The 26,337-nt window shown below is 42.9% G+C and overlaps 2 protein-coding genes across 8 annotated transcripts in view; one reads left to right on the top strand and one right to left on the bottom strand.

The window, feature by feature from the left end:
* The first annotated feature begins 28 nt into the window (after positions 1–28).
* Positions 29–24,529, top strand: TSTD2 (thiosulfate sulfurtransferase like domain containing 2). Of its 6 annotated transcripts, none has more exons than XM_045468407.1 (11): positions 29–141; positions 527–575; positions 2,630–2,842; positions 6,683–6,996; positions 9,156–9,276; positions 14,268–14,393; positions 15,232–15,337; positions 18,630–18,748; positions 19,262–19,420; positions 19,891–20,029; positions 21,914–24,529. In XM_045468407.1, exons 3-11 carry the CDS (start codon positions 2,678–2,680, stop codon positions 22,150–22,152), a joined length of 1,488 nt encoding a protein of 495 aa, XP_045324363.1. In that variant the 5' UTR covers positions 29–141; positions 527–575; positions 2,630–2,677; the 3' UTR covers positions 22,153–24,529. The 6 variants fall into 6 exon arrangements, with proteins under 6 accessions (XP_045324363.1, XP_045324362.1, XP_045324367.1 ...); XM_045468406.1 differs by having other exon boundaries at positions 527–579; XM_045468411.1 differs by lacking the exon at positions 14,268–14,393.
* Positions 23,406–26,337, bottom strand: part of TMOD1 (tropomodulin 1) — an 87,871-nt gene continuing 84,939 nt past the window's right edge. For both annotated transcript variants that reach the window (XM_045468413.1, XM_045468414.1), the window contains exon 10: positions 23,406–24,972. In XM_045468413.1, the coding sequence (XP_045324369.1) occupies positions 24,908–24,972 (65 nt within the window). In that variant the 3' untranslated portion in view covers positions 23,406–24,907. The remainder of the gene's footprint in view (positions 24,973–26,337) is intronic.

Here is a 26,337-nt window from a genome sequence, read left to right as displayed (position 1 = left end):
GCGAGGGCAGGTCTCCAGTGTGCCTTCCTTCGTAAACTCCAGAAGGGGGCTGGTGGAGGTTCTTGGGACGGTGCTCAGTGACGATTACTAGGGGGAGCAGATTCGATGAAGAAAGATATAAGAAAGAACCAGGACTGGCGGGTGAGTGCTCTTTTTACCCCCACTTCCGGGCCTTTGCCTCGTCGGGGAAAGCTGGGCGGAGCGATCTGCCTGGCCCGGCGCGCGGGGTGGGGCCGGGCTGGGGGCGGGGGGCGGCGCCGCGCTTGCGGTCCGTGGGACTGGAAGACCCGCTAGAGCCGGAACCTAGTGCCGCCGGGTTACCCTCGGGCGGTCATCTTACCCCTCGCCCTTCTCGGTTGTTGTTTAGGAAGGAACGGGTGATTGCTCTAGTAATTTTTTCATTGGTTATTGGGTACCCATATACGTGTATGTGAGCGTCCCCTGCCCTGACGTCTCCGATGAGCACCGCACCTACTCATCTGATTGCCTTGTTTCACTCTTCTGTCCTAACCCATTCCTCTGTCAGTCTTAACCATTTCAGTGAATGGCACCATCCATCTACTTAATTCAAAAATGTAGGTAAGAGTCATTCTTGGGTCCTTGTTTTCCTTCATTTCCTGCATAACAATCTATCTGTAAACCTTGCCATCTCTACTTTGAAGACAAATCCTGAATCAGACCACGTTACTCCTTTGTTTACAATTCTCCAGTTACTTTGCATTGCAAACTCTATACTCTGACCCAAAGGGTTGTGCTCTCTCATCACTATACTCCATCCATTCTTTCTTCCTGTTTCTCTAAAAAGGTAAGCTTGTTTTCACTTTAGGAATTTATACTATTTCCTTTGCCTGAAGACTCTGCTCCTATATCTGCATGGATGATCCTTGTGATTTATGTCTTAGCTCAAACATCAAGTCCTGAGTGAAGCCCTCCCTGGCTACCCAAATCACTGTTTTATTTCGTTCAACAAATAAATTGTGTTTGTTGACATTTAGCATCTCCTATATGCCAGACAGTGTTCTACATGCCAGTGATGCAGAGGTGAACAAAGGAAAACCCTTGTTTTCTTGGTGCTGGGGATCCATTTCGTAATGAACAAACATAGTGCAATCAGAGGAGTGATCAAAGGGATTGTAGTAGATGAGATGAGAGGCGGTGAGAGGGGCTTTGGATGGACTTTGGACTTTATTAGAGTATGTTGAGAAGCCTTTGGACTGCTGTTTGGTTACCTTACTGGGGAGGTGGGCAGTTAGGCTACTGCAATAATTTGGTCAAGAAATGACGGTGGCTAGGGGCGCCTGGGTGGCTCCGTAGATTAAGCGTTGGACTTCAGCTCAAGTCATGATCTCACAGTTCGTGAGTTCAAGCCCTGTGTGGGTCTCTATGCTGACAGCACAGAGCCTGGAGCCTGCTTCAGATTCTGTGTCTCCCTCACTGCTTGTGCTCTCTCTCTCTCTCTCTCTCTCTCTCTCTCTCTCTCAAAAAGTAAACTTTAAAAAAATTTAAAAAGAAAGGAAGAAATTATGGTGGCTTGACTGGTAGTTGGTAGTATGTCCATTTTGACAAGATTTGGCCACAGGAGTGATTTTTATATTTTATATTTCTTCTGTTTATTAAAATGGGGCTTTCTTGGTTGTTATTTCTTCTAAGGAATGGAATTTGGACAGCTCTAAAATTAAAAGATATAAAAGGACAAAATGTTTGTAATTGAAGTCTAGCACACAGTTTGGTTGATTTTGGTTGTAGCTGGTGCTTTTTGGGTATAATGTACCTTAAATGTTTGCAGGGCTTGCCCCCTAATTTAGGTTTCTGCTCAAATGCTACTGCCTCAGACTTTACCTAGTCTTTGTTTTAAAGAGCCCCTCCATCACTCCTAACTCCTTACCCTGGTTTTTGTTTTCGTGACCCTTTTCCTATCTGTTTTTTTTTTTTTTTAATTTTTTTTTTCAACGTTTATTTATTTTTGGGACAGAGAGAGACAGAGCATGAACGGGGGAGTGGCAGAGAGAGAGGGAGACACAGAATCGGAAACAGGCTCCAGGCTCTGAGCCGTCAGCCCAGAGCCTGACGCGGGGCTCGAACTCACGGACCGCGAGATCGTGACCTGGCTGAAGTCGGACGCTTAACCGACTGCGCCACCCAGGCGCCCCCCTATCTGTTTTTTTAAGGGGGGTAGTGGGGAGAGGCAGAAGAAGAGGGAGAGAGAGAATCTTAAGCAGGCTCCATGCTCAGCACAGAGCCGGATGTGGGGCTCCATTTCATAACCCTGAGATAATGACTTGAGCCAAAATCAAGAGTCAGATGCTTAACTGACTGAGCCACCTAGAGGCCCCTCCTATTTGACTTTTTAAATTTAATCATTTGTTTACTTTCTGTCTCTCCCTACTGGAATATAAACTCCAAGAAAGCAGAGACTTTTTCCATTTCTTTCACTGCTCTATTCCTATTGTCTAGAACAGTGCCTGGCATAGAGTAGGTGCTAAATAAATATTTATTGAATAAGTGAGTGAATGGATGGATGGCTTGGGTTGCTGGGCCCATGCTCATTTGCCTGAATGATTGAGTAGCTTCAAGTTTACTTCAAGTAGTAACCAACGACCGAAATTGTCATTTTTCCCTTGCTTCCTAGGAGATAGTTAACTGAAAGGAATCTGTCCCACTACTGCAACCAAACCAGATGCCTTCTTTTACTTCACCCGACCAAGGAGATGACCTGGAGGCCTGTGTTTTAAGATTTTCAGAGTTAGATTTAAAAGACACAAGGCTTATCAATCCCAGTAACAGTCTTAAAGCCGAGTTGGATGTCAGTACGAAAAAGAAATACTCATTTGCCAAGAAAAAGGTAAGATTGCCGCATTGCCGTTTATGCTTCAGGATCACATATGTATAGTTAGTTCAGATGCATCTATTAGTAGCCCATCAAGGCTGTCCTCCAGGGAACAGAGGGCTAGTGAGACACAAGGCTGCTGCCATGCTCAAGGCAAGGTATAGTTAGGGTCATTAATTAGTGATCTTAAGTCAGTGCCATGCGAAGAAGAATCATAGGTAAGGTGTGGTTGTGGAACACTTATGGTTGAGTACTTGAGGACAGATTCTAGAAAGATGGGCTGAATTCCTTTTCCCACCTAGAGTTAGGGGAAGGATCCCAGGATCCCAGGAGACCTTGTCATACGGAGAACAGACAGGCAGATGGCAGCTGCCATCTAAGACTCCTGATCTGATCTAGCTGGCTGAGTTCTTTTGGTTAGGAGAAGGGACACAACAGCCCAGGATGGATGCAAGCTTACTAAGGACAGTTGGGATTGGATTATAATGGGAGGTGATATTGATATGCTGCTCTTCTATGCCATTTATCCTTTTTTCAGAGATCGTTGACTCAAACCTCCTGCTGAAGGTCAGAGGAAGGAAAACGACCAGAGGACATGCAACTGAGACTTAGTTTTCTTACCTCCAGTCTGCTGTCCTTCTTCCTTCCACAGTTAGCTTTTGTTGGCTTCATGTCAATGAAGAATAGATGTCCCTACTTATAACTTCTCATCCATCACCCGTCTGTTCTCATCTCGCACGGATGTCCTTGAAAATGAAACCCAAAGGGTACAGAAAGGTTTTTTCAAATATTATCTTACAAAAATTTCAGACTTAGAGGAAAGAATTGTACAGAGGACCCTCATGTCCCCTTTGCACACAAGCTCCATTCATTTTTCATCAGTTGTCCCAAATGGCTTTATAGATCCATTCCAGGGTGTTGCATTGAGCTGTCACATCTTATATATTCTTCATTCTGGAACATTTTCTCATTTTTCCCCTGAAATCGTGACCATGACATTTTTAAAGATTACATGAGTTATTTTGTAGAGTATCTCTTTATTTGATCTTCACTCATGTTTCCTTATGATTAGATTCAGGTTAGTGCTTTTATTAACAAAATCATCCCACAAGAAATGCTGTGTTTATCTGGTGACAGTCTATCAGGTGGTTCACAATGGCAATTTGTCCCATTACTGGTGGTGTTAACTTTGGTTACTTGATTAAGGGAGTGACTGTCAGATTTCTCTGTTATAAAATTATTCTTTTTTCCCTTTTAAGAAGTCAGTATTTGAGGGGGGAGGGGGAATACTTTGAGACTGTGTACCTATGCTCTTCCTTATCCAACTGTCATCTACTAATTTTAGATTCATTGGTGTTTCTTTGCTTAATCAATTGTTACTGTGATGGGTGCTAAAGGGTGATTTTCTAATTGCTTCATTCCTTCTAGATTTACTACTTGGCATTTTGCTGTAAGGAAGAGCCTTCTTTTGTCCCAATTTGTTTGTATCCATGTGGACTGTAGGTTTACATTTTATTTGTTGGGTGATAGTCCACAGTGTCATGATTTATTGCGATGCTCAGATCATCTCAGATTTGGCTGGGGGCCCTTTTAAGCTAGTATCTATGTCCTTTTGACTTGCTCCCATCATTCTTTGAGCATTTCCTTACTTTCTGACTCAACAAGATGTTCCAGACTCATCTTGTATTTTCCCTGCCCCATCCCTGGAACCAGACATTTCTTCAAGGAGCTCTGGTTGCTTCTAATGAAAAATCACAACCTGGAGGCTCAGCAAACTCATTGCTACTAAATGTTACTTCTCCCAGGACCTCTGGTGTGTGAAGCTAGGAAAATATGCAGATGAGTGCATAAACGTCTACATGTACCATACCTATACTTCTATATTTACTACCATCCCAATATTACGCCATGAGCTCATACCAGCACTTCACTTTCATTCAAGCATCACAAGAGTTTTTCTTAACTCTCCCTTTCCCATATTTATAACTTCCCTATTTGAGGAGGTTTGGTGAGAAACTTGGCTCTGATTAGTCCCAATGTATTTCCTTAGTTGCATATTCTTCTGTATGGAATCAGTATACCCACCCTGCCAAGCTGGGCCTCCCAGGGCCTGCCTTCCTGTAGGCTTCACCCACCTCTGAGCTGCCATCCTGGCTCTGGCCTGACTCTCCCTCTTGAACAGATCCCACAGGGGCTCTAACTGCAGATGGGTCCTCAATGCCTTGTTCACAAGGCCTTAAAAGACCAGATAGGATTTGAAAATCAAAGTTTAATACAAAGAAGCACATATGTTGACATACGTGCTGTCTCTTTTTTTTTTTTTTTTTTGTTTGCCTATCTGGAAGGATTCACTGCAAAAGAGGCTAAAAATGCCCTGCGGTGTAATTTCAGGCTACCCTTCCTGGTACTTCGGTCTGAGACAGTCCAGATACAGTTGTGTACAGCTAGAGGATGGCCCCACAGTGGCGCTTCGTGTCTGTTATCGATGTTCAGAGTGCTTGCTTTTGGATGCTTTACAGTAGTCTCCAAATGCATTGCGCGCACACACACACACACACACACACACACACACACACACACAAGTATCTCCCTTCCCATTAGACTAGGAGGGAACAGTTGTTGAGAGGCTGATAATCATAGATCCCATTTAGCCTCTATTTGTACATCAAAAATACCACAGAACTAAAGAACAAATGACAAGCTAGGAAACAGATGTGTGATAACTATGATCAATAAAAGGTCACTAAAACTGCTTACAAAACAGAAAATCCATGCCACAGTAGAAAAATAGGCAATAGGTGTAAATACGTGGGGTGCCTGGGTGACTTAGTCGGTTAAGCATCCAACTTCGGCTCAGGTCTTGATCTCACCATCCATGGATTTGAGCCTCGTGTTGGGCTCTGTTTTATTTTAGATATTTATTTAAATTAGATGTTTAAAGAGGTGTAAAAATGTATGCATGGAATGCTTACTCAGCATTGCTTATTTGCATCACCCACTTGCCCTAATTGCAGTTTGGAAACAAATGTCCATTAGTTAGGAATTGGTTAAGAGAATTATGGCATACCCATAGTTTTCTGTTGAATAGTCTTAATAAATATAAGTAATTTTTTATAAAAACAACAAAATTATTTTCCAAAAAATCAAAACATTTTGGAACATTTCTTTCCAATCTTTTTCAGTGTAATTTTTATTTATTTATTTTTTTAATTTTTTTTTTTTTTTCTAACGTTTATTTATTTTTGGGACAGAGAGAGACAGAGCATGAACGGGGGAGGGGCAGAGAGAGAGGGAGACACAGAATCGGAAACAGGCTCCAGGCTCTGAGCCATCAGCCCAGAGCCTGACGCGGGGCTCGAACTCCCGGACCGCGAGATCGTGACCTGGCTGAAGTCGGACGCTTAACCAACTGCGCCACCCAGGCGCCCCTTTCAGTGTAATTTTTAAATGTTGAGGTTATGTTGTATAAGCAAATTTTTTCCATTGTTTTTCACTTAACATTATATCATAAATATTTTCTCATGTAACTTAAAACTACCTGTTCAATATTCTATAGTAAATACATTCCATAATTGCCTTGACCGTTTTCTTTTTAAATATGACTGATAATGTTGTTTGTAATGTTGTACTAATATTCATCTGAAATTCAGGTTCTTCCTTTAAGAACAGTCCCTAGCAAATTTTAGATAGAGGCATAAATTTAAAGTAAAACTAACTCTCTCAAGAAGTTCTTCTAAAAAAAACTGGGACATACACCTAGAAACCCATGTGGACGGATGACGTCAGGGATTCACTGAGACTTCTGCCAGCCTTATACCTAAGGTTAATCGTGGAATATTTGCAATGTAATTGCAGGCATTTGCCCTTTTTGTCAAAACCAAAGAAGTTCCTGCACATCCTTTTGAATGTAAAGAAAAATGGTGGAAATGTTGTCAACAGCTGTTCAAAGACCGGATCGGCATCCATAGACATGTGGCAACACAACATGCTGATGAGATCTGCCGCCAGACTGCTTCCGTGTTAAAGCAGCTGGCTGTGACACTGAACACCTCAAAGAGCCTTAAGCCTGCAGATGATAGGAACCCTCTAAAAGGGTACTTGACCTGTAACAGGGAAGTGTCCGCTTGGCTCCCTGATGTAAGCTGCTTTAGCCCTGATGAGCTGATAAGGTAAGAATTCCATTCTGTACTTTTGGTTTAATTTTGCCAGTTTTTCCAGCCACAATGAGATACCACTACTTATCTACTAAAATGGCAAGATCCTTAAGGCACAGGATTTCTCTATGGGTCTATGCCAGGCTGATAGCCACATACTCTGTATTATGGAAGCAGTGATATATACCCATGTAGCTGGCAGCGTTCACTAGGTTTCATGGAAGGATACATCTTACCTTTTCTAAGGAGAGGTGATGAACAGAAAATTGTATTAATATTTTCAGAGATAAGTTGGAAGGCTCAGAAATGTTAATGATTCCTCTACCTTGAGTATCAGAGCTTACAAAGCATATTTTGTTACCAAATATGGTTTTCTCAGATGATCATGTTTTAGAAAGGATGTTAACTTAAAAAAAATTTTTTTTTAATGTTTATTTATTTTTGAGAGAGAGACAGAGAGAAAGAGACAGAGTGCGAGTGGGGTGGGGCAGAGAGAGAGGGAGACACAGAATGCGAAGCAGGCTCCAGGTTTGAGCTGTTAGCACAGAACCCGACACGGGGCTTGAACTCACAGACTGTGAGATCATGACCTGAACCGAAGTCAGACGCTCAACCAACTGAGCTCCCCAGGCGCACCCCAGAAAGAATGTTAACTTTTAGAACTGGGGCACAGGATTAGAAGTTTAGATCCTACCTTTGCAAAACTCACAAAATTATATTACAGAATTCCGGAGGACAAATTTCTGATTTTAAGCAATTCCTGAACTATTTGGTGAATAGAAAATGTCCAAATTTAATATACTTTTGTCATTACTATTCAGTGCCAAATACCTCTTGTTTATCAAGAAAAGGAGAAAGAGAATTGAACTTGGGCTCAGAATTGAGCTAGTCACTAAAATTCTTTATATGTCATCACCTCTAAAATAGTAGTATCGGTGCCTGCCCTGTTTACCTCACAGTGTTGCTATATGAATTATACAAAATGATGGTAATAGCTGAACTATAAAGTGGCATACAAGCATACAAATATGGCCTCTTTGCTTCTGTATGGCCCTGTGCCTCAAGGAATTTGCTCTCTAGGGGGAGAAACAAAAAAAAAGGATACATGAAACATTTAGCAGAGGATATGAGACAGGCTACTTAATTATCAGTTAAATTATGTGGTGCACATAATTTGTTACAGTAGTTTAGAGGAAGGAAAACAGGCTCTAAAATAGACAAGGTTTCAGAAGAGAGTAGGCCCTACAGTATGATGAGGGTATTGATGAGGGTGTCAGATTCCAGAGCTGGATGGGACCTCAATTACCATCTACCATAGCATTCTCTGGAATCTGTTCTATGCAACACCAGCTCTGAAGGATGCTAACAGGTGTTGAAAAGAGGTGCTAAAGACAGGTTTGGGAAGCACTAGGTTAAAATGTTTTTTATTGAAGGACCTTTCAGAGCCTTCAGTAGATAAGGGGCTTTCCTGAGATTCTCAGAGAGATGTTGTCTGCAAGGTTTCTCCAAAATGTGATTTCATAGAACAGCTTCAAGCACACTTTGGGAAATGCAGTTTATTTCACTTCTCCAGTTTTAGAGATGAGGAAGTCAGTCTCAGAGATGATAGGAGACCCACCCAGCTCCCATGCCTAGTTAGTAGGAGACAGCACAATGCGGTAGAAAGAATATGGATTCTAGTGTCAGAAGACTGTTCAAGTCTTGCTGTCACTCTGTCACTTTCTCACCTGGAAGGAATCGGCCTTGGTTTACTCAGCTGTAAAGTGGGGATAATAATAGTCCTTCTCATGGTTAAGAAGATTACATGAAAAAATGGAAGTGAAACCTTTTTGTACAATGAGAGATTCAAAAACAGATATGACCCTGTCTTACAGGATAAGCCAGAAATTTCTGTAAAATGGGTTATTGATTCCTGTCTCATGAGTATGATGACTAAATGAGGAAATCAAAGTAAACTTACTTTTTGTAAAGTAAGTTGGGTGCAGATAACGTTTTCTTCAGAGCAAATACTGACCGGAGTTGCTGCTTCTCTCAGGCCAATAACAGTAGGAGAAAGTTCGGCACAAGTTGGTCCATTGCGGCCTGCCCTCTGATACTGCCTGGGCCTACTTTGTGAATTGTGGCTGCCTTATGCCAGTGACTCAAATCTTCTCCCTGTGGTTTTCTTCTTCTAGGGGCCAGGGCAGTGATGAAGGAGAGGTTCTACTTTATTACTGCTACTGTGACCTGGGGGATCCCCCCTGGGTCTGTGCCTGGCAGACGGCTCTGTGCCAGCACCTGCGCCTCACAGGCAAGGTAACACCGCACCCTTCACGGGACTCCTCTTGTCTCCAGTTTGCACTACAGAGGTTATGCTCACGACAAAAAGGATTCCCTATTAGGTTCTGCGAAATCCTGCTAGGCTTTTAAGTAGACCGCTAAACAGTTATTAACGTGGCCTTTTATGACTGTTTAATGGTGTAGACTAAGAATCAGCAGACTTTTCCTTACAAAGCAAAATAGTAAGTATTTTAGGCTTTGCCCAAAACCTACTCACTCTTGCTTCTATTAAACCCTAAAACTGTGTGTGGAATTGTGATGAAATTATAACAGGATACAGTTGGATTAATTATGCAATATTTCTTTTCAGTTGTCTAGCCATTGTATATTGTTTAAGAACTAAAGTTTAAATCTTTATGATCTTTCCTGCTAGATAGGCCATTCCTTGCCAGAAAATTCCTATAGTCTGTACTCAAGAAGTGCCTAAAATTGAATTTGTTGATTTTTAAGTCTATATGGGTTTTCTAAACAAACAAACCAATGAACAAACAACACCTACTCAAGCATGCTACTGTAACATGAAAACAACCTTAAACAATAGGTACAAGATGTGAAATGGCTGCGTTCCGATAAAACCGTATGCAGAAGCAGATACAATTTGCTGACCCCTGGCATTAGGAAATGTTCTTGATATGTTAGCTGGAAAAAAATGTCATAGAACTATACATATAGGTATGATTCCAAGTTGCTTCTTGATTTTTCTAGAACATGCCAGGGTCTTTTACCATTTTGTGGTATTGACATTTGCTGCTCCCTTCCCTCTAGGATGCTTTCCCACTAGATCATCACTTGGCTCATTCCTCACTGCAGATCTCTGCACACATCTTAACCTCCTCAGACCTCTGATCCAAAGTAGTCCTCTCTCTAAACCTTGTCACTTTCTGTCACCTTCTGCTCAGAGAATTTCAAAGAATTTGTTATTGTCTGAAAGTATAATCCTTGTTTAATTTGTTACAATCTGTCTCCCTAATAAAAGCTTCATGAGGATAGGAACTTTGTTTTAATTGATGTATTCTTAGTGCTAGAACAGGGCTTGGTGCATAGCATTACAGTAAATATTTGGGGAGCGTTGAATAAAGAAATGAATATATGTTTGTAATAGAACCACAAGTGTTTGTACATAAAGATGGAAGGTAATAGATACCCAGATGTTAATCATGATTATGTCTGCGTGATAAGATTGTGGATGGTTTTTGTTATTTTCTGAAACGTTCTTTATGATTACATGTATACACACATATATAGATGTAGATTTATATATGCATATACATATACGTGCGTACACATACACACGTATATAGATAAAACTAGACACAGAGACAGATAATATATTATTTTACATATTTTTTGAAGATGTATTTATTTTTGAGAGGGAAAGTGCAAGCAGGGAAGGAGCAGAGAGAGAGGGGGGACAGAAGATCTGAAGTAGGCTCTATGCCAACAGGAATGAGCCCAATGTGGGGCTTGAACTCACGAATCGTGAGGTCATGACCTGAGCTGAGTCAGAGGCTCAACTGACTGAGCCACCCAGGTTCCCCAACAGATAATGTGTTTTTAAAACTCAAAAGGAAATGAACTAAAATTCCCTCTGAGATCCCCTCAGGTTATGACATTGTACAATCATAAGCCTAATCTTTCCCACACATGTTTTAAGTCCCCAGGCAGTTGTTTGATCATTGATATTTTCCACACTGATGTTTTCGAACAGATGGTGCCAAAAGCTTCCTTTACCTCATTCAGTTCATTGTCACATCCTGCCATTTCTACCTCTAAAATATCCCTTGTGTCCATTCGTTTCTGTCCTCCCTTCGACCACCTTAGACCATGCCCCACCCTCTCATCCATTTCAGGAGCTTTTTTTAATTTTAATTTTTAAAAAAATGTTTATTTAATTTATTTTGAGCGGGGAGTGGGGGAGAGAGAGAGAGAAAGAGAAAGAAAGCATCAGCAAGGGAGGGGCAGAGAGACAGGAAGAGAGAGAATCTCAAGCAGGCTCTGCATTGTCAACACAGAGCCCGCCTTGGGGCTTCATCTCACAAACCATGAGATTATGACCTGAGCCTAAATCAAGAGTCTGACCCTTAACCGGCTGAGCCACCCAAGCACCCCGAGGTAGCCTTTAATCTACTCTTGTTCTTCTGTCCTTGCCTGCCATTTAATCCATTCTCCACACTGCAGCCTGCATCGTCTTAAAAAGTAAATAAAACACGGCTGTGCTCTCCTCAAAATCTCTCAGTGGCCGTCTAGTGCTTTTCAAGTAAAACCCAAATCCTTGATATACCGTTAGGTTCCTGCATGATTTAGCCCCTTCCTAACTTTTCTGCCTATCTGATGTCATTCTTCACTCCTTATACTCCAGTGACATGGTCTTTCAGGTTTTTCTGGAGCCCACAAAGGTTTTTTGCGTCTTTGGGCCTTTTTCCAGGCAAACTGTCTTCAAGGGACTCTCCCACACCCAGTTTCTCTTGCAAAATTTTTACTCAATCTTCAGTTCTCAGTTTCAATGATAGTTCCTCAAAGAGACTTTTCTCGACCTTCAATCTAAATTCATTTTTCCCAGTACACCCTCACATAGCATCTTGTAGTTATTTTTCATAGCATTTGTCAGTTTGTAATTTTTATCTTAATATCTGTGATTGCCCTTAGTCTGTAAACTCAAAGAGGGCAAGAACTCTTTTTTAACTGCTAGATCCCTAATTCCTAGCACAGTTCCTGGTGCGTAGTAAAATCTTTAGTAAATATTTGTGGAATGAATACATTTATTATCACCTCTGTTTGAGAACACCTTGGGAGATGGATGTTCTCACAGTGAACCTGAATGTACAAAATATGAAGTCAATCTCTTTCCTTGTTTGGGGGGCAGATTTTTACTCTTGGCCCAGCCTGAAGTGAACTAGCAGTGAGGGTCCCTATCCACAAGGTGGCAGCACCTGCCTGGCTCTGAGTCTAAAATCTTTAGGCTTCAATGATACGTGCCCAGTTTACTGAGGTAGTTTTCTGATTTTGGGAGATTTGGCAGAGTATTACCATTTAGGTAGGGAAAGAAGACAAGTTGAAAATTCGAGAAAGAAGCTTCTGATTCCTATTGCTATAAACTCCTTACTGCCTCAAGAAATTTGAAGGGACACAATGGAGGCTTTGGAAGGGAAAAATTAACATGATTTGGAATATCTGGTTTGAGTCTCAAATCTACCACCTGCTGACTCTGTGTCTTTGGGCAAGTTACTTGATTTCTCTGAGCTGCTGTCTCCTTTTCTGTCAAATGGGAGTTATGGTATGTACCTTTCAGGCTTATAAAGCTTCTATATCATAGTAGGTGCTCAATAAATACTAACTGTTGCTCTCCATTCCTGAGATATAAGGCTTTCCTCACCCAGGAGCTACTTCACAGGTTTTTCTGGAGCCTTAGGGATTGAAAGTCTAGTGCGTGAGTTTGGATTGCTCAACAGATTGCTCTGCCCCAGCTTTATAGGGATTAGGTGTCCTTGTCTTTTATTTGGGTTTTGAGATTAAAAGAACATAGGAAAGAATCTACTAGTCTACCCTAAAGACAGTTACGTAGAAGTATGTACTTTATCTGCCATGGTCAGAAATAGTTTTAGAGTAAATTTCGCGACACTTCCACTGGTTCAGCTCTATTTTCTATGTAGACCCTTGAAAAAGTATAAGTTGATTGTGGGTATAGTGGTCTATACAGCAGAGATGGCATATTCTTTCTGCTTTCCTCTCCCATGCCCAGAGCAGGTTTTAGCGGATTGTAATTCTCTTTGTCAAGGATCCAGAATGCTCATCATGGAACTCTGGCTAGCCACTACTAGTGAGTTGGCATTGGCTTATGAAATGAATCCCATTTATATACATGCCCTAAAGAACTGGGCATGTAACTAACCCTAATACTGTTACTGGGAGGTAACAGTATTTCCTCTGGGGCCTGACAAAGGGCAGCCTTGTAAATTTTTCAAATTCTCATGCATTGGTAGGTATCATTGTTCTCTAAATGGTAGTAACAATCTAGGACCTTGAATTAAATGACCTCTCTCTCCGTAGAGTACCATGATACTAGACTGGTCTACGTTCTCTCTAGCGCTTTTCTCCAGAGAGCTCAGCTCCTTCTAAACATGATGCATCCTTAAACTCATCCGAAGGGTTTTGTAGTTCCAAGACAATTGACTTGGCAGCATCCCCAGAGCATTGCCTCTTAAGGCAGGGGCCTGAATCCAGGTTCGAATGTCCCCTAACCAGTGAAACATTTTAAAGAGAATACAGTGTTTGAGAAGCCAAAAAGCTTCAGATATGGATACACATCCATTTGTTCAACAAATGTGAATTGAGTACCTACTTGGCAGGCACTGTTCTAAGCACCGGCGATGCAGCAGTGGACAAAACAGACACGCACCCCTTGTGGACCTTGTGTTCCAGTGGGTGGGTTTGCAGCGGTGTGCAGGGGTGTACTCACATGCCCTCCTAGCTCTCAGCCGTGCTCTGTGTTTTTGGACTTGGGAAATATCTCCTCAGCAGTTGTCTTCATTGTTGCTTCTCTCTTACCTCCTTTTTATGAAGATGAAGAAATTGAGGTCCAGAGAAGTAAGTTAATTTTCTCAGGGCCACAAAGCAAGTAAGTGGCAAAGATGAGTCTTGATCTTAGATCTTCTGACCTGGATTTAGGTTAAGCTCAAAATTTATTTCTTTGGGCATTGGACAACTGGGGCTTTGTAGCAAATGGGGCTTTCCAGAAGTTTCACTCATTGCATTCTCTTCTTCAGCGCACATCTATTGAGTACCTCATCTAAACTGTGGGCAGTGCCATTTTAGAAAACTACAAGTATCTTTGTGTGGTAACACTTTTGTTGTGTCTCTGCTTTTCCCCTTAAACTCACTGACACACACAAGCCTATTCTGCCCCGGGAAGATTTAAACTAAGCTAAGAACAGGCTGCATTCCCTTTCTCTCACCGTCTTGTGTCCCAGGTTCGAATTGCTACAGAAGGAATCAATGGGACAGTTGGTGGAAGCAAACTGGCCACCAGACTCTATGTGGAAGCCATGCTTTCCTGCCCATTGTTTAAGGATTATATGTGTAAGGATGATTTTAAGGTAAGAGAAATTGAAAATAAAATGGATTTTGAGCCATTTGCTTCTGCCTCAGTGCCTCTTCCCTCTCTAGGCTCTGAAGCGGAGATCAGTGTGGAGAAGTCAGCAGCCTTTTTCCCCATTAGGTTGCGAGGCAGTGCAGTCAAAGGAGCATGCTCATTCCACTTCTTTGTGTAGTCGCCATGTGATCTGGGGCAAGCGAATGCCCTTAATCTCCTTTCTTATCGAATAAGGACATTACAGTTTGCACAGTCTAACTCTAAAACTTAGATGTGTTTGCTCGCTTGAGGGACCACCTGGCTGTTTCAGGGCATCACTACTTTTTAGTCAACCTGGAATTACAAGATCAGTACTTCATACCACATGGGGGACAAAGCTGTTGCTCTCATGGCTGAGCTCCTTTGTTTGAGCGACCTGAGCTCCTTTGAGTGACCTTATGCTTTGTCGCAGTAGGTGATAAAGGTGGTGGGGACTACCTTACTAGTGTTAGTGCTGGTGATGGTAGGAGAGAGGTCGCTCCTCCAGAGCAAAAGCTAGGATGTAATCTTACATGCTGAAATTATTTTGGTTTTATAGTTAAACTCTTATAGCCATAGAAACACCTTTGCAATTTAACATTTCAGTTCATGGAAGGTATGCAATAAATATTTATTAGAGGTGAATTATCTGAAACATTTTAGGCCCTAAACTCCCTTCCCATTAAAACATTAATTCTTACTTTGAAGTTTCTTAAGACTTCAGCTATTATTACAAAACAGATATAATTCTTGTATTTGGCACTTGGCTTATATCTGGAGATGGGAGAGTAAGACTGTATTCTGTTTTGTTTCTTATTGGCTAGACCAGCAAAGGAGGGGCTTGCTGTTTTCCAGAATTGCGTGTTGGTGTATTTGAAGAAATTGTGCCCATGGGGATCAGTCCCAATAAGATCTCCTACAAGAAGCCTGGTATGCTTGCTTTTAGAAGAAAAATTTTGTTCTTCTTCACAGGGACAAAACTTAATATAGAAACACATGTGGAAATTAGACACTCTGATCAGCAATCCACTCTTTAAAATGGCTTTGGGGGTATGGAATGTAAGAAACAAAACGAAGAAAAAAGAGACAAAAAACAGAGTCTTAGATAGCAAATTGGTGCTTGCCAGAGGGAAGGTGGGCAGGAGATGGATGAAATAGATAAAGGGGATTAAGAGTACACTTATCTTGATGAGCCCTGAGAAATGTATCGAATTGTTGAATCACTATATTGTTCACCTGAAGCTAATATGACACTGTATATTAATTACGCTTAAAAAAAAACAACAACAGCTGTTGTTGTAGCTAGGGTAGCTAACGTGTGGGTCATCCAGCGCTTAAATTGGTCTTCTCTTTGGTGCTATGGTAATTGAAGACACACCCATTAGAATGCCCTGTCTTATTCTTCTTGATGACGGTTTGGCAAGAACTTATTTTCTCTTTCCAAAGATAACAATCTGGGAAGAGTGTAATTATTATTTGTAAATAGTTCATCAACTGAATAACAGGCTTTCTGCTTCAGGAAGCAAGTGGCTTTCAAATCCAAAGCAGTTGGTTTGCAGGTGCTCTAGAATGTTCTCTTCCCCTTCCTCCCTATTGTTACCATAGATGGTTGAAAGACATTTATTTGGTGGGTTTTTGTTTTTGTTTTGCTTTTTACTATGAAAATGATCGAACATTAAAAAAAAAGTAGAGAAAATAGTATAGTGAACTCCCATGTACCTGTCATACAGCTTCAGCAATTACTGATTCATTGCCAACTTTCTTCTATACCCTGCCCCCTTGCCCCATCCTGGATTATTTTGAAGGGAATCCCAATGTCATTTCATTTACAAATATTTCAGTAGAGACCTCTAAAAGATAAAATTGTTTTTTAAATAAATAACTGTAAAACCATTATTACATCTAAATAAAACCTTTTTTATAGTAATTCCTTAATATTATCAAATATCTGGCTAGTTCTTAAAATTGGCTAGACCAGCAAAGAAAAGGGGCTTGCTGTTTTCCAGAATTGCATGTTGGTGTATTTGAAGAAATTGTACCTGTGGTGATCGCATAATTTTTCAAGTTCGTTTCTGTTAAGATTCAAGTAAGGTCCACTCATTGTGGTGGATCCCTGTGTCCCTTTAAGTCTCTTTTAGCTTGCACATTTGCCTCCATCTTTGTTTTTTTTCCCCATGCAGTTTGTTTTTTTGAAGGAACCAGGTCATTTTGTCTGTAGTTTCCCACCATCTGGCTAAAGCTGACTGTATCTCCTCTGTCCTCTATTTTCCTACAGATTGATAGTTACAACAGTGCTGTCTGATAGCACTAATGTGAAGCACATAGGTAATTTTATGGTGTTTTTTTTAGTCACCACATTTTAAAAGTAAAAGGAAACAAGTGAAATTCATTTTAATAAATAGGCTTTAATGCAGTGTAGCCAAAATACTTCAATGTGTAATGAATGTAAAAAATTACTAATGAGATAGATCTTTTACCTTTTTTTGCTTACTAAGTACTTGAAATCCTAGATCTCTGTCACTCTTATTATAGCACATCTCAGGCTACCTTTCAAGGCCCCGATATCCCCATGTGGCTAGTGGCTACTCTGTTACATGCCTCAGATCTAGAGACTTGGTCAGATTCAGGTTTGATTTCCTTTTTTCTTTCTTTCCTTTTTTTCCCCCAAGACTGCCTGACAGGTAGCATTGTCCTGTTTCATCAGGAAGCACAAAGGTCTGGTTGTCTGCGTTCGCTTTCTAATATGGAGGTATTTAAAAGAATGCTAGGGTTAAGTCAGAGGGAAATAGGAGTAGGATACAGCATGAGGGAAAGAGACTCATGTATGAAGAGAGAAGGGCCCAAAAGGGCCATGTGTGCACCATGTCCCTACCTTAGTGGGATGAGTAAGGAGCTCTTTCTTGGTGCTACATACAGGACGTTGTTGGGAGGTTAGGGGAGAGTGGGCTCCGGCTGCTGGCAGTGCTGTGCTGCTTTCTTTTGGGCCATGCTGTTTGGAGGCATCTCTTTTAAACATGTCCATCGGAGTCCCTGGCCAGTCAGGCCTTCGCACGGCCAGTAGAGCGGCAGCAGGGAGTAAGTCGAAGTCGTAGAAGTCGTAGCAGATTTCCGTGCTTCTCATCACAGTTGTGAAGCTCCCTTTCACCCCCGTTTTGGTGATCTGTAATCACTTGATGATAAAAAATCAATTCTGGCTTCATTACATTCTCATAGCCATAGGTTCGGCAGGTAGGAATCCAGATTCCTTGGCCATGCCCGGGGGCCTCTAGCCCCACCTGAGTACTTAGCAGTTTCGGGTGGTTGTTGGGGTTCACCCTTAAACAGAATGAGGCTCCCTTGGTGCCATCAGGATCCACCAGGTGTGGTGACTGCCATCCCCAGAGTCCCTGTCTGTAAGGTGTGGTTAGTCCATGCTGCCAAATTCCCCCAAAGTCCTCACAATCAGGGGATGTCTGGACCCCTTAAGATACGGGAATATTTCTGTTCTGCAGAGTCAAGAAGGCAGAGGGCCCCACCAGACCGAGGTTCTCTCTTTTTAGTCTCCTTGGATTTTACTTATTTTCTTCATCTCCTTTCTCTCCTGCATGCTTTAGCTCTTCCCTCCTTTTCTGTCTCCTGCCCTGCTTTCTTGTGTCACTGCTGCTGTCAGCCCTTCCCACCCTCTCTTTTCCTCATGCACACAGACTTGCACACATTCTTCTTACCCTTTTGTATTTTTGAAGAATAGCCCACTTTATTCCACAAATGTATACTCGTAGCTGCCTGTCAAGATTCTTAGCCTTGAACTTGGGCTCACCTTTGTTATAGTCAAAAGCCTATAGTCAAGCACATACGTGCCCAGGCTCCTCCACATACAGTGAAAATAGAACATTGGCTGTGTAATGGACCAGCAAACCCACTTAGCAATTTAGATCCCCACTGTCTGGCTTTTATCACTGGGTTAGACCAAGAGAATGGAAAATTCTTTGACTAATCATTTCTAAACCTCCAGGTCTCCATACCACTTATCTTTGGAGGAAGGAAAAGGAGGATATCTGGAGTTACTAAACTATTTCATTATGGTCATCAAGTAGTGTTATTTTGAGATATAATTGCAATTATGAATAAAGGTTTGGGTGGAAGGAAACGGAATAACATGTGAGTTATCAGGGTGGGCCAATTGTGATTGGGTTTTGAGTTTCGTTTTTGTCTTGTTTTAAGTAGATTTTTGGTTTGGTTTTAGGAGTCCATTTATCTCCAGGTGAATTTCATAAAGAAGTAGAAAAGTTTTTGTCTCAGACAAATGAAGAACAAAGTGATACTATCCTCCTGGACTGCAGAAACTTCTATGAAAGCAAAATAGTAAGTAGAACCAGAATTGAGTTCAGTGAAATGGTAGGCCTTCCCCTACCCACATCATGGCATGTTTCCCGAGGTGCTGCTGTTTATGCCTGCCTGTGCCCAAGTCACATAGATCTCCCCTGACTGCTGGCAGCTTCAGAGAAAACCCTAGCCTTTGAACTCAGGATCTGGTGAGAAAGTCTAAGAAAGTAGGAATTAAAAGACATCTTGGCACATAATGTACTTTTTGGCTTCCATGTGCCTACCCTTGATAAAGGTCAAGGATCCTATAGTTTGCTTTGGGCAGCCTTTCCAGTTTTCTGAGGACTCTGGTAAGGTGACCCATAGCCCACCAGGCTTATTTCTGAGTTCCAGATCTTGAAGTTGAAAGGTCAGAGTGTAGGATGAGAAACAGCAGCTAGTAAGTGGTGCCTTCCAAAGGGGGGCTCTGAGTGGGGCTGACACAGAAAGAACCTTTGTTCTTACCAGGTATGTTTTTCTGATACTTTTCCTTCTGCTTCTCCTATGTTGTAGGGGCGATTCCAGGGCTGTTTAGCCCCAGACATCAGGAAATTCAGTTACTTCCCTAGCTACATTGACAAAAATCTAGAACTTTTCAGAGAGAAGAAGGTGCTGATGTATTGCACTGGGGGTATCCGTTGTGAGCGGGGTTCAGCCTACCTCAAAGCCAAGGTGAGTTAACACCCTTGGAGTCACTGCAGGTGTGGAGATGAAGAAGGTTCTACCAACAGCATGTAGTGAGCCTTTCACTCCCCACCTTCATTCGCTCTGTCACCCTCAGCCAGCCAGGGATTTATTTTTCCCTTGTATGGTTCCAGAATAGAGTTTGTAAGTACAAGATCTGAAGTTCTTAAATCTCAAGATGTGGAAAGCACTTAACAGTCTTAGACACTCATCAGGTACAAAAGGGAAGGATTAGTGAACATCTCCCTTTTCCTAATCCTTATGCTTGATCCTGAGAAGAGCAAATTCACATTACATGTCCCGACAGGTGTCCTTCTATATTTAGGGGACAGCAAAAATAGCCGGGCTTCCCAGGATCTAGTGGAAGGCCCTGACTGCTGTCATCACCTGCCAGTCTCCTGCGGAGCTTCTTACTCGTCTCTGTCTCCTCAAATTTCTTCCTGTTTTTCCTCACATAGGGAGTATGCAAGGAAGTGTTCCAGCTCAAGGGTGGCATCCACAAGTACCTGGAGGAGTTTCCTGATGGTTTCTACAAAGGGAAGTTGTTTGTTTTTGATGAGCGTTATGCCTTATCCTACAACAGTGATATAGTGTCAGGTAGGTTGGCACAGGCTGGAACCTAAATTTATGGCCAGGCATACTCTGTATGAAGCATTCTGGAAGGCAGGCCAGTACTGGTTACATGAAGAAGAAAATACGGAGAAGAAGTAATGTAGTATGACCATTTCCCATTAGAGTTGGAGATGCAGTAGTGGAGCAGACAGAACCCTGGACCAGGAATCAGGAGGCCTGAACTGCCATCTTGACTTCCTGTTTACTGGTTAGGCAAGTCCTTTACATTAGGGGTGGTGCCACTTGCTTTGCCTGCATGCTGGGGGTTGAACTAATAGGCTGAATCAAGGGTCTTCACCAGGAGATGAGATATAAAATTTAGGGGTTCTGCGAATTTGGATGGGAAAATAATTATATCTTTATTTTTGCAACCCCGCACTACACGTAGCACTTTCCTTGACTGTAATGTAAGCAACACATCAGTAATATTAGATACACCAGTGACTCTGTCATCAACAGAAACCACAGTATTTTCATATATTATAGTGGCTGCAGACATCCCCAAATAGCATTTATGTTCGTCATTGTCTCAAAATGGAAGTATTAGGCCCCCACTGTCTTATTTCATGTGTTAATATCTTACTATACAGATTTTTGAAGATGTTTTGATATTTTATATTTCTATATAATTCGTTTCCTTGTAATACTATGTATTTTATTTAAAGAACCTCCATTTTAGATGGTCTATAGACACATGTGGTAGGTGAGGTACTTTTGAGTGGTGGGTGGGGCATTCCGAGGTAGGAGCTGAAGCCACAGCCAAGGCAGGGGTGGCCACAGGAAGGTGTGAGCTCAGGAAGCCTGTGGTTTGACTGTAGTTTTGAGTCCTCACCGATGTGTGGTACCCAATGAAGACAGTCAGTAAAAGGAGGATGGAAATAATCCTTAAGAAAAATGGCTCGTGCGCCCGGATGTCATTATTTTGAACCGGAAAGGTCATGGGCAGACGACCCTAGTGACTGTCGTAATTTGCTAGAACTCCTGTGATCGGGGACTGAATTACCACTCAGATAATGAATAAGATTTGAGTGTGATTGTCCTCTCCCCTTTCTTCTTGATCTTTTTATTAATTTTAACAGTCTTTTATATTTATGTGTCTTATTGAAAGCTACTTGAGATCTGTTTTGGAGCTAGATGGAGTATACATTATAAGTAAGTAGAAACAGTGGATTTGAGGAATGTTACTGGGGAAACGTTGGCAGGATATGATGGGTACTTGCATGTGAGTGTGAAGGCAAGAGGGAAGGCCCGAAGGTGGCTTAGATAAACTAGTTAAGGACACTTGAAGAATGGTGATGTTGTTCATGGTAACAGGAAGTCAGCAGGGAAAAACAGGCTGAGAAAATAGATAATGGGGGTTTTAGGAATCAGGTGGTCAGGTGTCCACTGGCAACAGCAGCAGAACCTCAGGCCTGGGGAGCAGGGCCGTGGATATAGAGGTGGGAGGAAGCTGAATATAGATGTGGGATCATCTGTACTCATGTGTGTTGTTTCCCACGATAAAGGGAATGACCTAAAAAGGGAAAAAGACCATTGAACCAAGGGGTAGTTGGCCAGCTTTGGAATAAAGAGAGAAACAATATTACCTGTTTTCTAAGTGGGAAAAAGAAGAAAGTGAGTCACCGAATGTTGGAATCAGGAAGACAATTCCCAGGTGAACCTACCCCTTCCCCCCCCCCCAAAAAAAAAGTGGGGGTGAAGAAACATTTTTTGGTAGAAGACGGGAAACTTCTAAAACCTTCCCAGGCCCAACAGGATATATTAGCTGATGTGCTAAGAGTTATATTTAGGAATTGGAGAAGCACCTGTCTACATGTATACACGTGTATATGTGTGTGTTTATAACTAGGGCTTTTCTCTCTTCCCCAGAATGTTCATATTGTGGAGCCCCATGGGACCAATATAAACTCTGCTCGACTCCCCAGTGCCGCCAGCTCATCTTGACCTGCCCTGCTTGCCAACGACAAGGATTCACAGCCTGTTGTGTCACGTGTCAGGACAAAGGGGGCGGGCTGGCTTCAAGTCCCACCCAGAGCAGCTTTAAAGAGGAATGTGAGTGTACAGCCCGACGGCCACGCATACCCAGCGAGCTGCCACAGCAGGTGTGACGGACTCCCCACCAGCTCAGAGCCAAGGCCTGGCGCTGGTGAGGATGGGCCATGCTTACGCGAGTGGCACCATCAGCATTTCCCTAGGCCTTCGCAGAGCTAGGTTCACAGTGACCATACGCTGGAGAACATCAAAGCTGCGGCAACAAACAGGGAACGCCAGCATCATAAACTGGGTACCATGTTGGCCACCTAAACTTCAGTGGGGGGAGGAAAGAGGGAGTTGGGTTCTGCCCGCTTACCTGAAACATTTGACTCAGAAGATGACAGAGGGGCGCCTGGGTGGCTCAGTTGAGCGTCCGACTTCGGCTTAGGCCATGATCTTGCAGTTTTGGGGTTCGAGCCCCGTGTTGGGCTCTGTGCTGACAGCTCAGAGCCTGGAGCCTGCTTCGGATTCTGTGTCTCCCTCTCTCTCTGCCCCTCCCCAGCTCACGCTCTGTCTCTCAAAAATAAATACATATTAAAAAAAAAAAAAGAAGATGCCAGAGCACAGAAAAAAGAGCTGTTGTGGGATCCCAAAGCCACTGGGGGGAGAGAGCCTTGAGCCTGGTGACCAGGTCATGCCCTCTCTGTGCCATGCAGCAGGCTGGTAGTAGTCATTGGGCTTGTCAGCAGACTTGTCCACCCTGGTGGCAGAAGCGTGAAAGCTATAGCCCTGGAGGTGGACTCCTTGGAAGCAGGCCACTCAGGTCACCTACCATCCACCACCTCTGACCTCATCTCCTCTCTGGCAGCCTGAGAGGCTAAGTCAGGATTTGCAGACTATGGCATTTGACTTGCTTCCTGCTTTTTTGTAAATAAAGTTTTATTGCAGTAGCCACACCCATTCATTTACACATGATCTATGGCAGAATTAAGTTACAACAGAGACCTTGTGGTGTGCAAGACTGACAATATTTGCCATCTGGCCCTTTATAGAAAAAAAATTGCCATTCCCTAGTCTAAACTAATAGCTCATCTGATGGAGCAGATGGTCTTAAAGATGTGGCCCACCTTCATTTTTTTATTGATTTGGTTTTTGTGAGAGTGCTCCCCCCAATACCCACACGCTTAGCTTTAAGTATTCTTTTTGGAAGATTCAAATTAGTTCGAGGACACTGACATTTGGGCAGTTTTTAGATGAACACCTTGGGACAGAAGACACATTTTGAGGGAGGTTGTTCTGCGTTGCCATGGTAGTTTCCCAGCCTTCTGGCCAACATGTCAGGCACGTGTCCCTGTCACCCTAGTCGCAAGAAATACATACGCAACCGTCCATAGACCAACAGATTTAATCTTACATCGCAGTTTCCAGTGACGCAGAATACAGCTGCAGTTGTGTTTCAAGGAGAAGCCTAGTGGGAAGGGCCATCCCTGCAGCATGGTGCCACTCCTGGGCCCACCTGCTGCCTCAGTAGACACTCTCCCTTAGTGGTGAGGACCTGGCTCCACCTCTGGTTACCCTGTACCGTCCACATCATCACAGTTCAGCGTGCAAGACTTTGCCTTTTTCGTCAATAGCCTCCGCTCGGTGCTCTGCAGCTTAGTCTGTGCTCGTCAGCTATTTGGGCTGTCCTTTGTCATAAGATTTGCTGAATCACTCATGAAAATAACTCCCGAGCAACAGAAATGCTAGTTTAACTGGCACTGTGGTATATTAAAAGGCACAAGGGCATTGTGGCTTAACATTTTTGCTGGGTCCCAAGAGATGCACATGATGTGAGAAAGGGATCTGGCAGAAACACCAATATTACATTTACAGAATAATCGTCTTGGGATGGTTTGGCCAGGGTTTCCTAATTCTTTAATATCTGGATTTTCTTCACCATTGGCCTTCAGAGGCTTAATTGACAGACGAGATCAGTGGTGATGTGACACATGGTTGAAGTCTTTATGGCCGTAATGGACTAGAAATTTCCCTATTGTTTTACCTCCCAGAAGCCATTGGCCCACTGTGCAATACAGAAAGGTGTTTTCAAGTATTTGGCCATAGGTTTTCACATCGTTGAGGTTGACACTGAGTAAGGAAAACATTATTTCTGATTCCAATATTAAATGGGAAATAAATCCCAGATGTTCCTAAAGAACACTCAGGGAAATGTTTGCTGCCTGGGATTGGTGAAGAAAGGATGGCTTTTGCAACTTGAAATTTCACTGGCTTTTCAATCATTTCCTCATATCCAGCAAAAGGAACCTCATGTTCTTTGAATCATGGCAGAGCTCTGTGGCCTTCAATCGCTCTTTCATGGGGGGCAACATTGTGCTTCCTGACCCACTGATCAATTGGGCAACTTTAATCTTGAGGTTCTTAAAATTTAAAGGAGGATTAATAACGATGATCTGTTCACTAAATGCCTAAGATCAAATTCATAATAAAGTATTTTATAATGCTTTTCAACCATGCGGAAGAGCGTGCTGTTTGTGCGTTACACATTCTAAACACACCTGAAACACCACGCAGTGAGGCCCCTGAAATTGGGCTCCCAGGCTTAAGTCCCATGCTAGAACGTCTTCAGTAAGATCTGTTGGTTTGGGGTCTTCTTAGTTTTTAAATAATAACCAGACTGAACTTCTGTGACTAAAGGAAAACTTCACATTAACCATAGTTTATAAAATTTTCAACTACAACCACTAGTTAACCTAAAAACCTTAGTGCATAAAGAACTGAACCACGAAAGGGTTTTGTGCCGGCACTTTGCCTTCTGGTTTCCACTGCAGAGCACAGATTATCAGTAGAACGTGTGCAGTTCAAAGGCATGGTCGTCCCCTTCACACATTAGACACCACTTCGGACCTTGGGGATGATGGGCCCAGTCAAGTCTGCGAGCCTCCTCTTCCTCACTGGAAAGGAATGGAGAGGAGATATAAGCCAGTTGACTGTGTGCATCGGGAACCATTTCTGTGGCTCTGAGAAAGCCCTGTGAAGCTTCTTGCTAACTTTTTGGTTAGCAAAGTGTGAAGTCTTTCTAAAGGACAGTTATGTGTGAGTTGTGTAAGGGCTCTCCCACTGGTCAGCATTCACCGATGAGGGTCTGTTAGCGTTGACTCATTCATAAATTACTTCTAAGCCGCTGACCACACAGGCATAAAACCCACTTTCTCCACCGCCACGGTTTTTGCTTTGTATGCAAGAGGCCCTGCAGTTGAAGCTCTTTCCTCCAGCTCAGAGATAAGAGCTAAAGTTCAGTTGATCTTAATGAGAGTAGGGTCTTAACCTGCTGGAATCAATTCCCACAGCTCTTTCTCAGAGCTCCTGGCCTGCCTCCTGCCTTGTAAAAAAGTTTCCACCCTGAAGATTACCTTGCAGCGTCTGTGTCCCCTCAGTGTTAACCTTGACATTTTCCCAGGAGCAAGACAATCGAAGCTCAAATACTGTTCACATACAAAGTAGTCAAATGCCATAAAGAGGAAAGCACTAGCCGGGAGGTTGCAGGCTCCAGTCATAACTTATAGGATGACTGGGGAGGGGGAAGGAGGCCCTTTGTTGTAACAAGGGGGAGTGTTTTGAAATGAATTACAGTGTAGGCAGATGAACATCAAGCAGCAGCAAGCTAGATCAGCCACAAGAGAAAGGTCAAAGAGGTCTGTAGAACTGGTAGGTGGCAGTCAAGGGGGCTGCTGGTGTGGCAGAGACAGGTAGCTATTGCAGAAGAGGAAAAAAGGCTGTCTATACTTAGATGTCTTCCAGTTCCCGAGCTGAGCCGGTAGACCTGCGGCCACCAGATCGACGCATACGAGCTGCAACAAGAACCGAATCAGCTTGTGCGTGACACGGAGCATATAAAGCAGAGCCACCCAGGAAGGCGTGGTTACTCAGGTTGTGGCTGGGAGCAGGGGCACACAGGTCACCCAGTCCAGGGCCTGGAGTTCACCCTGTGCCTGAGCTCCTCCTACCCACCCCTCCACCCCTGTGAGAAGAGTAATGAATGTATGTCGGTGGGCAGTCTCCCACAGAGAAGACACTGCATCTGGCTCAGGTCCTAGAGACTACCAGAACGTCTGACAGCTTGGAAATGTCAGGGAACAAAACCCAAAGAGTGGAAACATTTTGTCCACAGTGACCAGAGGGTTTACATGAACTAGACTTTTAAGTATCACGTTAGCAAGCATGCCTCATTACACCTCTTTTACACGCAGTACCTCGCTGGAGCTCCACCACCAATTCTGGAATGTGGGCATTGTTACCGTTCCCACTTATAGATAAGG

Source organism: Leopardus geoffroyi, chromosome D4 (assembly GCF_018350155.1).
Source record: "Leopardus geoffroyi isolate Oge1 chromosome D4, O.geoffroyi_Oge1_pat1.0, whole genome shotgun sequence".
Classification (NCBI taxonomy): Eukaryota; Metazoa; Chordata; class Mammalia; order Carnivora; family Felidae; genus Leopardus; species Leopardus geoffroyi.
The sequence above is the reverse complement of the archived record's forward strand: the minus strand, read 5'-3'. Positions and strand labels throughout refer to the sequence as shown.